This window comes from Gymnodraco acuticeps, unplaced genomic scaffold, assembly GCF_902827175.1.
Source record: "Gymnodraco acuticeps unplaced genomic scaffold, fGymAcu1.1, whole genome shotgun sequence".
NCBI classification, from domain to species: Eukaryota; Metazoa; Chordata; class Actinopteri; order Perciformes; family Bathydraconidae; genus Gymnodraco; species Gymnodraco acuticeps.
In genome coordinates, this window is record NW_022990943.1 from 523,012 (window position 1) to 536,855 (window position 13,844).

At 42.4% G+C, this 13,844-nt stretch overlaps 1 protein-coding gene across 1 annotated transcript in view; it reads left to right on the top strand.

The window, feature by feature from the left end:
• Positions 1-13,844, top strand: part of LOC117558509 (synaptotagmin-14-like) — a 90,967-nt gene that overhangs the window by 55,009 nt on the left and 22,114 nt on the right. Inside the window, 1 exon segment of the mRNA XM_034234753.1 lies at positions 7,894-8,118. Within this exon segment, the coding sequence (XP_034090644.1) occupies positions 7,894-8,118 (225 nt within the window).

A 13,844-nucleotide genomic window follows, 5' to 3' on the forward strand; every position in this document is an offset into this window, starting at 1 on the left:
GATTGAGGCTGTGAACTTTGTGCACATTATTTTAATAAATGCCCACGTCGGGTTATATTTTTGACGTTCTGCCTCTGCCTCCTTGCTTGGTCTGGGCCGCTCAACGGTCAGCTTCACAATTGGTGTCAGAAGTGGGATTTGACCAAGTAAGGAGGTGAAAATTACGAGAGGAAAGAAGAGGGACCAAAGAGAGGAACCGCGGCTGGGGGTGGCTATGCCTGGAACGGACCAGGGGGCCACGGCTGTTGAGGCAGCAGGAGACGAGAGACAAGCAGCAGGAGACGAGAGACAAGCAGGAGGAGGCGGACCCGGACCCACGAGGAGTCGACAGAGCCTGGGTCGTGCTGGAGGCAGACCAACGCATTGCAACAGGACAGGACAGCTTCCGGATGGGTGGCGTCACGACATGGTTGACAGCGGCTTCGCTGGCCCCGCTGGAGGTGGCGGAGGAGGCGGCGTTGAGACCGGGTGGCTGACTGGTTGTCCCGAAGCCGAGACTGTGGGGACACTGTGCTTCCTGGGGAGAGGGGGAAGGAAATGTGACGAAGGTTTGGCGTCACTATGGACTGACGGCTTCAGGCCGGGTATATGGCACCTTATTAGCGTGATTGCACAGTACAGTTGAGGTCTGTGGCTGATGATTGTGTGCACCTGGTGTCCTGTGTTGTCTCCTCCCCCCTCACCTGTGTCTTGTTGTGCTGATTTGAGTGTGTGTATTTAGGCTCTGTTCCCTGTCTGATTAAGAGGCTGGTAGTGTGTGTGAGATCCTGGTGGCAGCAGGATGTGTGCAAGGAGAAACAGCAGATTGAGGCTGTGAACTTTGTGCACATTAATTTTAATAAATGCCCACGTCGGGTTATATTTTTGGACGTTCTGCCTCTTGCCTCCTTGCTTGGTCTGGGCCGCTCAACGGTCAGCTTCACAAGCACTCTCATAATAACGTAACACAATCAGAGACTGGATATATCCCCCCCCCCCCCCCCCCCCCCCTCTCTCTGGTCGCTGAAATGGGGAATTGAAATTACGGGCCAAAAGTTGTATTAAAAGTAAGCAGAGGACACCAAACCAACTGAGACCCGTCTGTCTGCCGCATCTACGCACTGTACCACACACACCTACACACTGTACCACACACACACCTACACACTATACCACACACACACCTACAGCTCCTAAAGCATAATATATCAGGATACAGCCGTTGTGTATTTTATTATGTGAAGCACTAAATGGTCTTAGAAAAATATCGACTCTTTGTTTGTAGATATCTACTAAACTAAAGCATACAAATACAGAGAGTAATGTAGGCCTGTTATACTGAGTGATATATATTATACACTCTGCTCTGCTTTCTGCACGGACCTCACAGCTGTTCTCTCTGGAAACATCGCGTCGCGATGAAAGCAGTTTCTAAAATAATATCCAGGGGATGCATGCAGAGCTGTGATTGGCTGAGATAAGTCCGGCCGTGCGTAATGCCTCCACCGTGGATGACCCATCAGTGTATCCTCGGTTATAGCTCCTCCAGAGAGCCTCCTCGATACTCGATGCTCGGTCCTCTAAGTGCATTTAGAGAAATGAGATGTCCTTCAACATGGCGCACTGAAATTCATTTCCGGGTCACTACCGGAGGACCGAGGAGTCGAGGAGGGGAAATTTAAGAATTGAGAAGCCTCTCATGTCTACATGCCTAAATGCTTTGAGTTGCTGCCACGTGATTGGCTGACTAAATATTTGCTTTAACAAGCAGTTGAACAGGTGTACCTAATAAAGTGGCCAGAGAGTGTATAATGTTACAGCAAAGGGACAGTATATGTAAAGGGGCAAATACAATAAGTAGGCTAACATATATCAGGGATGCAAACACAGGTATGGTGAAAAAAGAGAGAAGTATTCGAAGCAGAACAAAAACAGCTTAATAAACCATCTGACAAAGGCCTGTGCTATAATGCTTCAATTAACTGCTATTCTTTATAATATACTTAGATCAATAGGAGACGGAGATGTTAAGTTATAAATCAAGGGTTTTTATTATTATTTACAGGTAGATATTATCAAGTGTGTAACTTTGGTTTAAGAAGTGGGGGAGACACAAAAAAAGGGGTCCTCCGCAATGAAACATATATATTATCGTTATATATAATGAGTGAGTAATGTTATCTAGTATCCTATCCATATGAACCTGTTTATTTGTGGGGGGACCTCTGTTTATTTGTGGGGGGTTTTTATTATTATTTACAGGTAGATATTATACACTTTTGACTTTAAGGGCTTCAGTTTTTCTTCTTCTCCTTTGCTTGCGAAAGTGTTTCTACTGCTTTACGTCTGCTTTACTAACTGCTTTACTGCTTTACACAACCGACTGGTGCTGCTGCTGCGTCATGACCTCACCGGTGCTTATCAGGCTCTATCTCCGAACCGGCCCTGGAACCGCGTTGGTTCCAGGGCCTCGTAGCGGGGTTACAGCGCAGAAGTGCGCTGCATTTGCGCATGACTGATGTGCAACAACATGTGACTCCTCTGTTTGTCTTCTGTTGGTCGCTTGTTAGCAGACCCTTCACGCGATAGCAGAGCGAACAGGTACAGGAGGCGTAGAGCGAGGAATCATTGGTACTTGGTGGCTAATAGCCGCGTTCACACCAAGTACTTTGCCGTACTTAGTACCCCAGGGCACTTAGTACAGATCGCGTTCACACCGGAATAAGATCCCTGAGGGAAGATTACGCAAATGAGCCGCTGACGTCACTTTGTCTTCTTCTGCTTTGGGTTTACTGGCAAACCACTTCACGGTGTATGCTGCCACCCGAAGTCCCCGGCCGGAAGTCCCCAGAGTTGGGGATTGGCCTTCCGAGTAAATCGCCAGAACGCCGACACCTCCTCATCTCCACCGCTCCCATGTTTTATTTTGTGTTGCCATAAGTTACGGCCCCTACACACGGCGGCGCTTCAACGCTTCTGCCCATTCACTTTGGATGGGGTTACGTCACGCCTTGCCGAACTGCATTGTGGGAGCAAAGAGGGAGGTGGCAGAGACAGTGGGTGAAACTGGTAGGTTTTCGCCTGTTTGGGGAGTTTATATCTAGTGTACTTCGTTTGAATGGACAGCTAGCAGGCATAGACAGTATTTAGCCAGCATGGAATGTTGCGTAAAATAGCACCATAGACATAAATGTCATAAATGTTCATCATATAAAGTGTGACATGTAAAACCTTTTATGCAATTGACAGGAGAGATTCATGTGATTGGTTGTTGGTCGCGTAAACTCCCCAAGCTCAAGACACGCCAACTGCCAAGCGGCAACGCACGCCGCCGTGTGTAGGGGCCGTTACCCCTAGATTCCACCGGGTCTGTCTGCTGCGCGTTACGGCTGCATCGCGGTTTTGGTCCGGCGTCTTACCCTACCGGGCGCGTTTCAGAAGCATTTCAGAAGCGGAGCGTCTTGCCTGCCGGCTCGCAGTTTTTGTTGATTTGGACATATTTCCTGGACAGGCTACTTTGTACAGACAAAGTTCATAATCATTGTAATATCCCATATATATATATATATATATATATATATATATATATATATATATATATCCAGATTACCCAGATGAATGTATCATTGCATGAAGTGATGAGTCCTTTCACAAGGAAAAAAACAAACATCAGGCATTTTTAAGAATGGATGACTTTGTGTATGACATATACGTACCATAAAACAAAAGATAAGACATCTTGTGTGTCTTGGGTTTGCTACGTTGTTTTAATGTCAGATAATTTGTTCTCAAAGCAGGACAGAAACGGTTGCCAGATCTTATAGTACTTTGCGATAGAGCCCCGGGTAGTGTGCTTTAACTACTCAAGTTTAAGATGGGGCATTGCTTCCTCTACCCAGCGCTTGTTAAATTACATTACATGTCACTTGTCAGACGCTTTTATCCAAAGCGACTTACATACTCAATACTGTGGACAATCCCCACAGGAGCAATTTGGGGTGAAGTGTCTCAGGGACACAACGACATGCTGACTGCAGTGGGGTTTGAACCTGTGCACCCACTGCACCACACGCTTATGAGACGGCGGTGCAGCCTTTTTCCAACTAAAGAGTATCAGACGTCTAGCAAGAATGCCACAGCCTCAGCCTGATCAGTTATTATTCGTGTCTCCTGTGGGACTACGCCAAATAATGTAGTCAATGGGTTTGCATCCACCGCCGTGTTACACATGTACGAAAAGGTTTTAAATATACCAGTCCAAAAAGGGGCCAGTTTTGGACAGAGCCAAAACATGTGACTTAGGGCTGGGCCGGGTCCCGACTGCACCTGATGCAGGTTGGGTCCAGACCTGGGTAAAATCTGGCCAGTTTACTTGCAGATAGATGTAACCTATGCAAAACCTTAAATTGTAGCAGCCCATGTCTAATGCACATTGAGGACGAGTGGACACATTGAATTGGTGCTTGCCAAATAGTATCTGATATAGTTATTCCCAGCTCTTCCTCCCATTGCCTCATTAAGTGATTAAGCGACGGGGCGGGGACCCTCTGAATATTGTCATATAATACAGACACCAGACCCCTGTCACAGGGATCCATATTTAAACAGTCAACAATACTCTGTGGGGCTGCTAGAGAGAAGTGGGTCCTGACATAACTACGTATCTGCAAATATCTGAAGAAACATGACTGTGGGATATTGAAATCCTTCTTTAACTGTTCAAAAGAAATAAAGTGTCCAATTTTAAAAAGATCTTTAACACACCTAATCCCTCTCCCATGCCATAACCGAAAAGATGGATCAGTGAGAGATGGAGACACATTTACATTTGCCAGAATTGGGGAAGCAACATGTGCCTGTTTGTGTTTGAAATGAATTCTACACTGAGTCCATATCTTTAGAGAGCCTTGGATGACTGGGTTATTCGTCCAGTAGTTTTTACTCAAGGGTAGTGGAGCGCAAATTAAAGAGCAAAGTGACACTGGATTACTTGAATGCTGCTCCATTACAGACCAAACTGGGGATTCGTCCGTCACATCAACCCAAAACATCAGCTTGTGGATGTTGGCAGCCCAATAATAATACAAATAATTGGGTAAGGACAAACCACCCTCCCCCTTTGGCCTTTCCAAATACTCTTTCCTAATTCGAGGTACAGCTTTATTCCAAATGAAAGTGGAAGTGCACTTATTTAATTCCCTAAAGAAGGATTTAGGGATGAAGATTGGGATTGTCTGAAACGGGAAATAAGAACCTGGGCATGATCGTCATTTGAACAGAATGAATCCTGCCAGCTAGTGACAGGGGGAGAGTCGACCATCTCTCCATGTCCAGTTTAGCCTTACCAAGCACTGTTTTCAAATGATTGTCCATCAGAGCTTTGTATTTGTACGTGACACAGACACCTATGTAAAGCTGTCCTCACACACAGAGAAAGGGAAGTTCTGAAATGACATTTGACGTGCTTTATCATTTATGGGGAATAGAACACTTTTACTCAGGTTAAATTTATAGCCCGACACCCGGCCAAACTCGGTGATAAGTTCCAAGGCAATAGGTATAGTAGCATGGGGATCCGAAAGAAAAAGAAGAAGATCATCCGCATAGAGCGACAATTTATGCAATTCTCCCCCCCTTTGCACTCCAATTAGACTAGCGGTCTCTCTTAACAGTATTGCCAGGGGCTCTATAGCAATATCGAATATCTGGAGGCTCAGTGGACAACCCTGTCGTGTGTGTCCCACGAAAAAGTGGGAAATAATGAGATATTATCTTATTAGTTCGAATTGAAGCTTTAGGCGCTGTATAAAGGATCTTGATCAGCCAACAGTAGGGTAGGGCCGAAGCCGAACTCCTTGAGCGCAGTGAACAGGTAATTGTATTCAATCCTTTCAAACGCCTTTTGTGCATCCAAGGATATAATAAGCTCTGGTTCGACATTGTTGGGCTGGTACTAGATAACATTGAACACACGGCGGAGGTTGCTTGATAGTTGTCTACCCACAATGAAACCAGTCTGATCTGGATGTATCAATTTAGGCATACTTTTCTCAATCCTCCCTGCTAGGACCTTGGTTAGAATTGTATAGTCGCAACATAAAAGACTAATGGGACGATGTGATTCACACAACAACGGACCTTTATTCTTTTTGAGTAATAGTGAGATGGAGGCCTGCGACATGCTGACTGCAGTGGGGTTTGAACCTGTGACCCCCTGATCCGAACACCAACGCACAACCCACTGCACCACACGCTTATGAGACGGCGGTGCAGCCTTTTTCCAACTAAAGAGTATCAGACGTCTAGCAAGTAGGGTAGAGAATGCCACAGCCTCAGCCTGATCAGTTGTTATTCGTGTCTCCTGTGGGACCACGCCAAATAATGCAGTCAATGGGTTTGCATCCACCGCCGTGTTACACATGTACGAAAAGGTTTTAAATATACAAGTCCAAAAAGGGGCCAGTTTTGGACCACAACGGACCTTTATTCCTTTTGAGTAATAGTGAGATAGAGGCCTGCGTCATAGTTGGGGGAAGAGCCTTCCTAACCAGGACCTCCTGGCCCCACATTTCTTAAAAAATTCACTTGGGTAACCATCATGGTGCTTTTCTGGGCTTCATTTTTTAAATTGCGTTATCAATCTCTGTCAAAGTTATACTTCTCTCCAGTCCAGATTTGTCTGATTCATCCAAGGAGGGCATTCCAATTTGACTAAAGAAGTCATCTACTAATTATTTGCTACCTGCCCCCGAGGTGTACAGATTCTCATAGAAAGACTGGAACTGGGCATTCATGTTTTTTTGGTCTGTAACAATATTACCTTCCTCATCTTTTATTGCAGATATAAAACCTGCTGTTGCTGACTGTTTAAGTTGATGGCACAAAAGCTTGCTGTCACGCTCCCATGCATGTTCGTAGAAATGAAAGCGTGATTTTAAGTGAAGATCTACAGCGTCCCCATTGGACAGAGAATCAAATTCTGTCTGGAGCTAAATTCTCTCCTTGTAAAGATTCTCCGAAGGCGATATTGAATGTAATCAGTCAATCACTTTAATCCTATCAATCAATTCTGTAGCTCGTTTGGATTTCCTTTTAGTTTCACCATGAAATATTTATATAATATAGTTAAGAAAAACATATAAACACAAGTGTTGTTGATGTATATCTTAAATATGGAGACCATTTGATGTAGTGTATATACTGTAGATGAATTGAGTTACAAACAACAATACAACTATAAAAAGTTAATGAAATTTAAATATAACAAAAAGGTCAAATCAAAGACAAATCGACAAAAGTCTGTCTACAATGTATTCATATACAATTACAATACTCAGCATTTTCTTTATTTCAATGTTCACTTTTAAATTCAACATTCTGTTTTTATTTAATCTTACTCTATTTTACATGCAAATAGTTTACTTATTTCAGCATATCATCTACACCATTGTGTCACTTTCACCATTATCTTGTACTATTTTATTTCTGTTTCTTCTTGCACTATTTCATTTATATATGGGACTGGGACTTCAGATTGAGATGACAATAATATGATTATTAAGTTATTATAAAGTTTTGTTTTTGAGTGCGAGAGCGAGTGTTGAGAGCGAGTGTGAGCACGAGTCAACAGAAAATATCCCTCCTTGGCTCTATTTGTCTTTAGCAAAATATATACAGGTATTTAAAAACACTAAACAGCATTTAATAAGAGCCCTTTCATGTGGATTCTACACTGTTGATTCTAGAGAACTCTATTCTGACACTGGAAAAGTACTTTTTCTGTCCATGGTTTACAAAGCAGTTGATCAGGGTCCCGGTGAAGTACAGGCTGGAGGCCAGCAGAGGCTGCCAGTAGTCTTCTCTGGTCTTAACATGTCCCACAGTAACAGGGACGTCTGCCTTTACCCTAAACAGACAAGGCCTACACTGATGCCAACCTGCAGGGCTCGTCATCAGACAGCGAGGATGAAGTGATGGGTCAGTACCAGGAGGCCGTCAGTCGCTCCCAGGGCCTGCGGGGAGGAGCCAAGGCCGCTAACACCAAACACAGCGGAGGGTTCACCTGGGAGAGCCGGCACAAGTACAGCGCGCTCACGGCGGACTATGACGGGTACAGCAGCGAAGCCTCGGCTGATGACGGTACGTTCTCAAAATAATTCTGACCTTTAACTTTTCTCGGCCTATGTACTGGGGCTCGGTCCCTATCAAGGTGGCCACAGATTTGAATGTGGCCCGTTAACTTTTATGGGTATGAGAGCAATTTTTCCAGCGCAATTGTTTTTTTCCAAACTTTGTAATTGCCTGGGTGGCCGCGCTCACGCATCTCGAAGATTTCTGTCTTTTCTTTGTTTTGTTTCTTCTATTTTCTTTTCTCCTTAAGACTCTATCTTTTTACATTTTTCTTATTTTTACATACAAATAAATAATTGTTACCAGATGTTCTATAGGTTTTTGTGCATGTAAACGGTCTGCAAAGGTTAACATCCCAAAGTCCCTCCAGAGTGAGTTTCTCTCCCACACACTCAGTTGGGCGGTTGACCAATCACAGCAGGGATGGCCACACTTACCAATCAGAGCAGACTGGGCTCTGGTTTCAGACAGAGGGTGAAAAGAGGTGCTGCAGCACAGGCAGTATGAGAAGAATAAAGACCTCTGAACATTAAAGCAGGGAGACATGTCCCAGTAGAGGCACAGCATACTAATATGAACCTGAACATGAGCAGAATAGGGCCCCTTTGAAAACATGACTTATTCACAATCTGAGACAATAACTGCCTCAATCAGCTGATTGTCAAAAGGGAAGTGGTATCTAAACTGCATGTGTGGAGAACAATTAATTAACAATGAATTAACACGTCAAAGAACTGACCCTCTGATTGGTGGACGGCCGCTGATTTACACAGTTGCCTCTATCTCCCTCTTTCAAATCTATTTCTCTAATAGAGACTAAACGAGATAACATTTTGCTAGTATTCAAGAGTTTTAGGGTTATTGCTATCCATACTCCAAATAACCTTTCTTTTTATTTTATTCTCACAAAAACATCCTCAAAGGATACCCCATCAATGAACTCATTTAATAGTTTAATTCATTAACTTTCCCCTGATTGCTGCAGTAAGCTTGATCCAGACACACAGACACTGCTTCACCTCTAAAATAACAAACACGAATGCACCACACACACACAGGGTACACACCAACGCACAGTGACAGTTAATCCGGAGAGGTGATCAAAGCGAAGCTTCTGTTCAGCACAGTCTCCGTGGGAGGGTTGTGAAACAGTCAACTGTCTGCATAATCTGCACAGCCCCAGCCTCACGCTTCTCTTTCTTCAGTTTTTTATTTATTTATTTGATGCATCTCTGCCTCCATCTGCCTGGCTCCACATCAGAAGGCATTTATCATGGAGGACGGAAGGCAGGTTCTTCTTTCATTTCAACGCAGACCAAGTCTCAGGAGAACACCGGCACTGACCTATTTGGATCAGTCTTTTATTTGACTTACACTTTCATTTTGCACCCTGAACGTGAATCCATTATTTGAGGTGTGTAACACACTTGACCTGATATATTATACTGCTGTCAACATTGGATTCCTCCAAGTGGAATGGAACAACAAACAAAGAGAGGCTAAATAATAAAGGATACATTCATTTTCAAATGTTTGTGATTAAGTGTTTTAAGGGACAGCTTGATACCACTGTCAATTCCACTCATGTCTGTACGAAGCGACAACCTCCAGCTTGTTATCCTAGCTTAGCATAACAGCTAGCCTGGCTCTGTTCCATTTACACTTGCACAAGTTCACTTTTTTCAGTTCTGATCCGATACTGCTACCTGCATTTTAAAATATCACAATACCAATACAGTATATCCATACCACAGCTCTTTTGGCATAGAACTAATCAGTTAGCGACAACCCTGCCAAACACACACAAAACAGGGAAAACGTCCGGCAAAAGCACCAAAAAAAGTTCAGAAATCATGAAGGCAGACAACTCGCATGATTCAAGGTTCAGGTTAAAGGCTTTTATTGTCATATGTACATAGCTACAGTGTAGTTATGACAATGAAATCCTTAGGTCACAGGCTCCTTCAACAGTGCAACAAAATAAAACAGATAGTGCAAGTAAATAAAATAAAATACAATATAATAGTCCAAGTAATTGGAATGATTGATATCCATAGGATAATTGTATCGCTATGTTATTGATATCGTTATTGATATCGATAGAATTATTAGGGTCGGTGAAGACCCTATTGTAATCGCTCGCAAGGCGAGCGACGACCCTGCAGAACAAACACAAAACAGGGGAAACGACCAGCAAAAGTACCGAAAAAGGTTCCGAAATCATGACAGTAGGTAGCACGTGCGAGCCTATGACTCGCATGATTGATATCCATGCGCTCAATTTAACAACCAGGGAAAACAACGGGCAAAAGCACAGAAACACACATCACAACATGGGGGACACACGCGCACTAATTCTTTATTAGGGCCCGAGCACGAGAGTGCTGGGACCCCAACGGTGTCCTAGCACGAAGTGCGAGGAACCTATTGTTTTCCTGCAGATTATTATTATTCTACTGCTACGAAATCGCGTTTTCAGGGCCTTCCTCCGGAGGGATGTTTTAAATATTTTGCACGGACATCAGGACTCTTGTTAAATGCGCGGATCGTCGAAAACCCGCTCATCGCTGCTTCCAGCTTTAATTACATATTAATATCAATCAGTATGTAGATTGTCAGTTCGATATCCGATTAGTGAATTATGTAAGTATCAAGCCCGATACATATACTACATCAGATCAGTCCAATCTTTAAGGTAACATAATTGCCCTAGCAGAACCTCTAAAGCTTACTAGATAACTTGTATCTTAATTGTTTGATTACTTTTTAAGGGAGTTATGTGCCAGAAACTGTCTGGCCAAAGGCTTTGAATTCCTAAAGCCTTTGGTGCATATTCAGCAAACTGAATACATACTGTAGCGGTGCTGGAGCCAGCCTGGCTCCTGGCATAGGAGTGGAAACAGGTATGAACAACCAGGCTGGTTGTTCATACCTGTTTCCACTCCTATGCTAAGCTAAGCTAATCCCTGTTGGCTGAAATGTATATTAAGACCACCAGAGAGACATGAGGGTGGCATAAATCTTATAATTTTGTAAGGGGGAGCGCAAAAAATAAACACCCCCGGATTTTGAACCTTTTCTTCGTGTGTGAATAAAAAAAAAATCCTTTAATTTTTATTAGTAAATGTTCAAATAAAAGGCTCAAAAGTAGAACAAATTTAAATTAGGAAAATGGGTCATTAAAAATAGTTTTTTTTTAAAAATGTAATTGGGATGTTTTGGGTTTGTATATAACATACACCTTATCCCTTGAGAGGTGAAGGTCTATTTCCCTGTTTAACTGCATCATTCTAACATTAAAGGTTATTTTAGACCCAGACGGACATATTTCAGCCGTGTTTAATGTCTATCTATCTGACATTGTTTTAATAAAACAAAAGCAACTATCCATAGTTTGCCAGGATCCTTGATGGGTGAATCATGTCTGGAGCAGATTTGTGTTGTGTTATATAAGACAGTGGGTTCCAATGCAGAGTGTCTGGCAAGATCTATTTAAAGCAATGTTTGAATGTGTAGCTGAGGGATAAACAGCGCATGACATGCTTCTGACTCCATTAGTGAAGATGCAACGCTCTGAACAAGGTTGACTATACACAAGTGCTGCACAAGCTGTTTGTCTCCTCATTGCCACTAGATGGTCCCTCAGTCTGAGCCCAGATATGGGCACCAGCTAAATCATCTGTGATTTCACAGAGAGATTTGTAGGTCATCTTGGGTGCACACGGATATTCCTGAAGTTGAATTGATATTGTAACACGAACAAGTTTTCTGTTAAAGGGTGAATCATCTAATAGAATCAAGAACACGATATCCGTATTTGTATCACAATCAGTCATTCTTCATTTTTGGGACTTCAAGGGCATTAATCAGTAATTTTGTAAAGTGGCTGAGTCAGGCATTGCAATAAGTACATGCCATCTTAAACACATTCAAAAAGGGTTCAGAATAAGAATTAAAATATATTTATCCATTAAGAGAAACATTTAAAAAATATGTTAAAATATGTTAAAATTTCAATTCTACTTTATCTCAATACCTAAAAAATATATGAACCAAGATGTCAGTTAAGTTCAAGTCTTTGTGGAATAGTTTTGGAGAAAGTGAGAAAAGTCATACAACATTAATACTTAGCTTAAGCAACGAGAGTGAGCCTGACCTAGCAACATGACGAAAAGAAGAGTAAAACAGCATGACTTTTGGTTTATTCCTGCACATACAGTAGTGGTAAAATCACAACTTGTCATGATGTACATCAGATTTTGAATGAATGCATTTTTTTAAGGTACCATCAAATACCATTAAAATACGTTTTTATATTTGGAAATGGAAATGGAAGCCAGTTCATCAATGAAAGCATTCATATAGCTGAAATCATTTTCACAAACAAGCGTAAAATGCATTGTAAATCCTTTTATACTGACGATTTTTACACTGAATCCATGCATGCATACAGATTTATAAGACCAATATAATACTTACAGTTTTACAACTTAATAATTGTTTGGAAACACGTTTCTGTGTTTTAATCAGGGTGATTATACTTGTGTTACAAACATTAATTTGACAGTAACATGCAATATAAACTGATAATGGTCTTCTGCCTAATAGGGTTTGACCTTGCCTTGTTCGCAGTTGTTACGATACAAACATTTAATCAAAGCGGTGTTTGACGACTTTTTCCAAACAACTCTCACTTACCACTTATCATTGTTCCAGACGGCCATCGTGGTTGATAATATACAGGTAGGCTTTAGTGTTTTGAAAAGATAAAACATAAGAAGGGCCCTCTTCGTGCCATTTTGTCTTTGTTTGTTAATTTTCCTTGCTCAAGTTTTTCTTTTGTGCACTTATTCACTTTAGCTGAACAGCCAATCAGAGTTCTCCATCTTGACCAATGTCCAATAACTGTGTTAGGGCCACAGTGTGTACTTTGGCAAATCTTGACTCTCTTTCCAGAAAGTGCCACTAAACAAGGGGGTCCTTGTAGTCGTAAAAAATAACAATTAAGTTCTCCCTTAGCTCATTTGTCATCCGATATTTATACCTGAGATTCAGTCAAGAACTGTTTTCCCTCTCACAGAGGTACAAGAAGGCGAAACAAGGCGACTGCCAGAGGGGATGAATGTGTGTGAAGGAAGGGTGGGTTAGACGAGACGAGGAATGGTAACCATCCCAATTAGCAGGCTGGAGAAAAGAGCAGTGCTTTTACACAGCAGCTTCCATCAAATCAACCGCCCCCGGCTCAGCGGGGAAAAAAGCTGCTTAAAATGGATTTGCTCCTTTTATCAAGCCCTCCATGACACTTAGTTTTAGACTTCTTTGCCTCTTCCCTACCACTGTTATGTGACACTTTGAGGTGATGTCTAACTGACATTATTAAGAGTGAAAGTTTGAAAGAACTTGGGAGAAAGCTGGAGGATTACGTCATCACAGTGGGTTTTTTCCAAAAGTTCTTGAGACAGAAAAATAATATATTTTTCCCCCGGAGTTATTTTCTTTTTCATCTTTTGTTTTCCTTCTTTTTTTTGACAGAGACGGAGGTTTAAAGCACTCTTCGCCAGTGTCCCTATGGGAGTATTAGCATCGGCTGCTCAATTTTTGGGGAATCCAAATTGGACAAGGAGGCAGATTTGAGAAGGCAGCTGACAACACTATTCAAGGTTTCTTTATAAGTCCCACAGAGAGTCTCCGTATAGTCCTATTTTCTGCCTTCCAGGCAAACTGAATCATTTAGA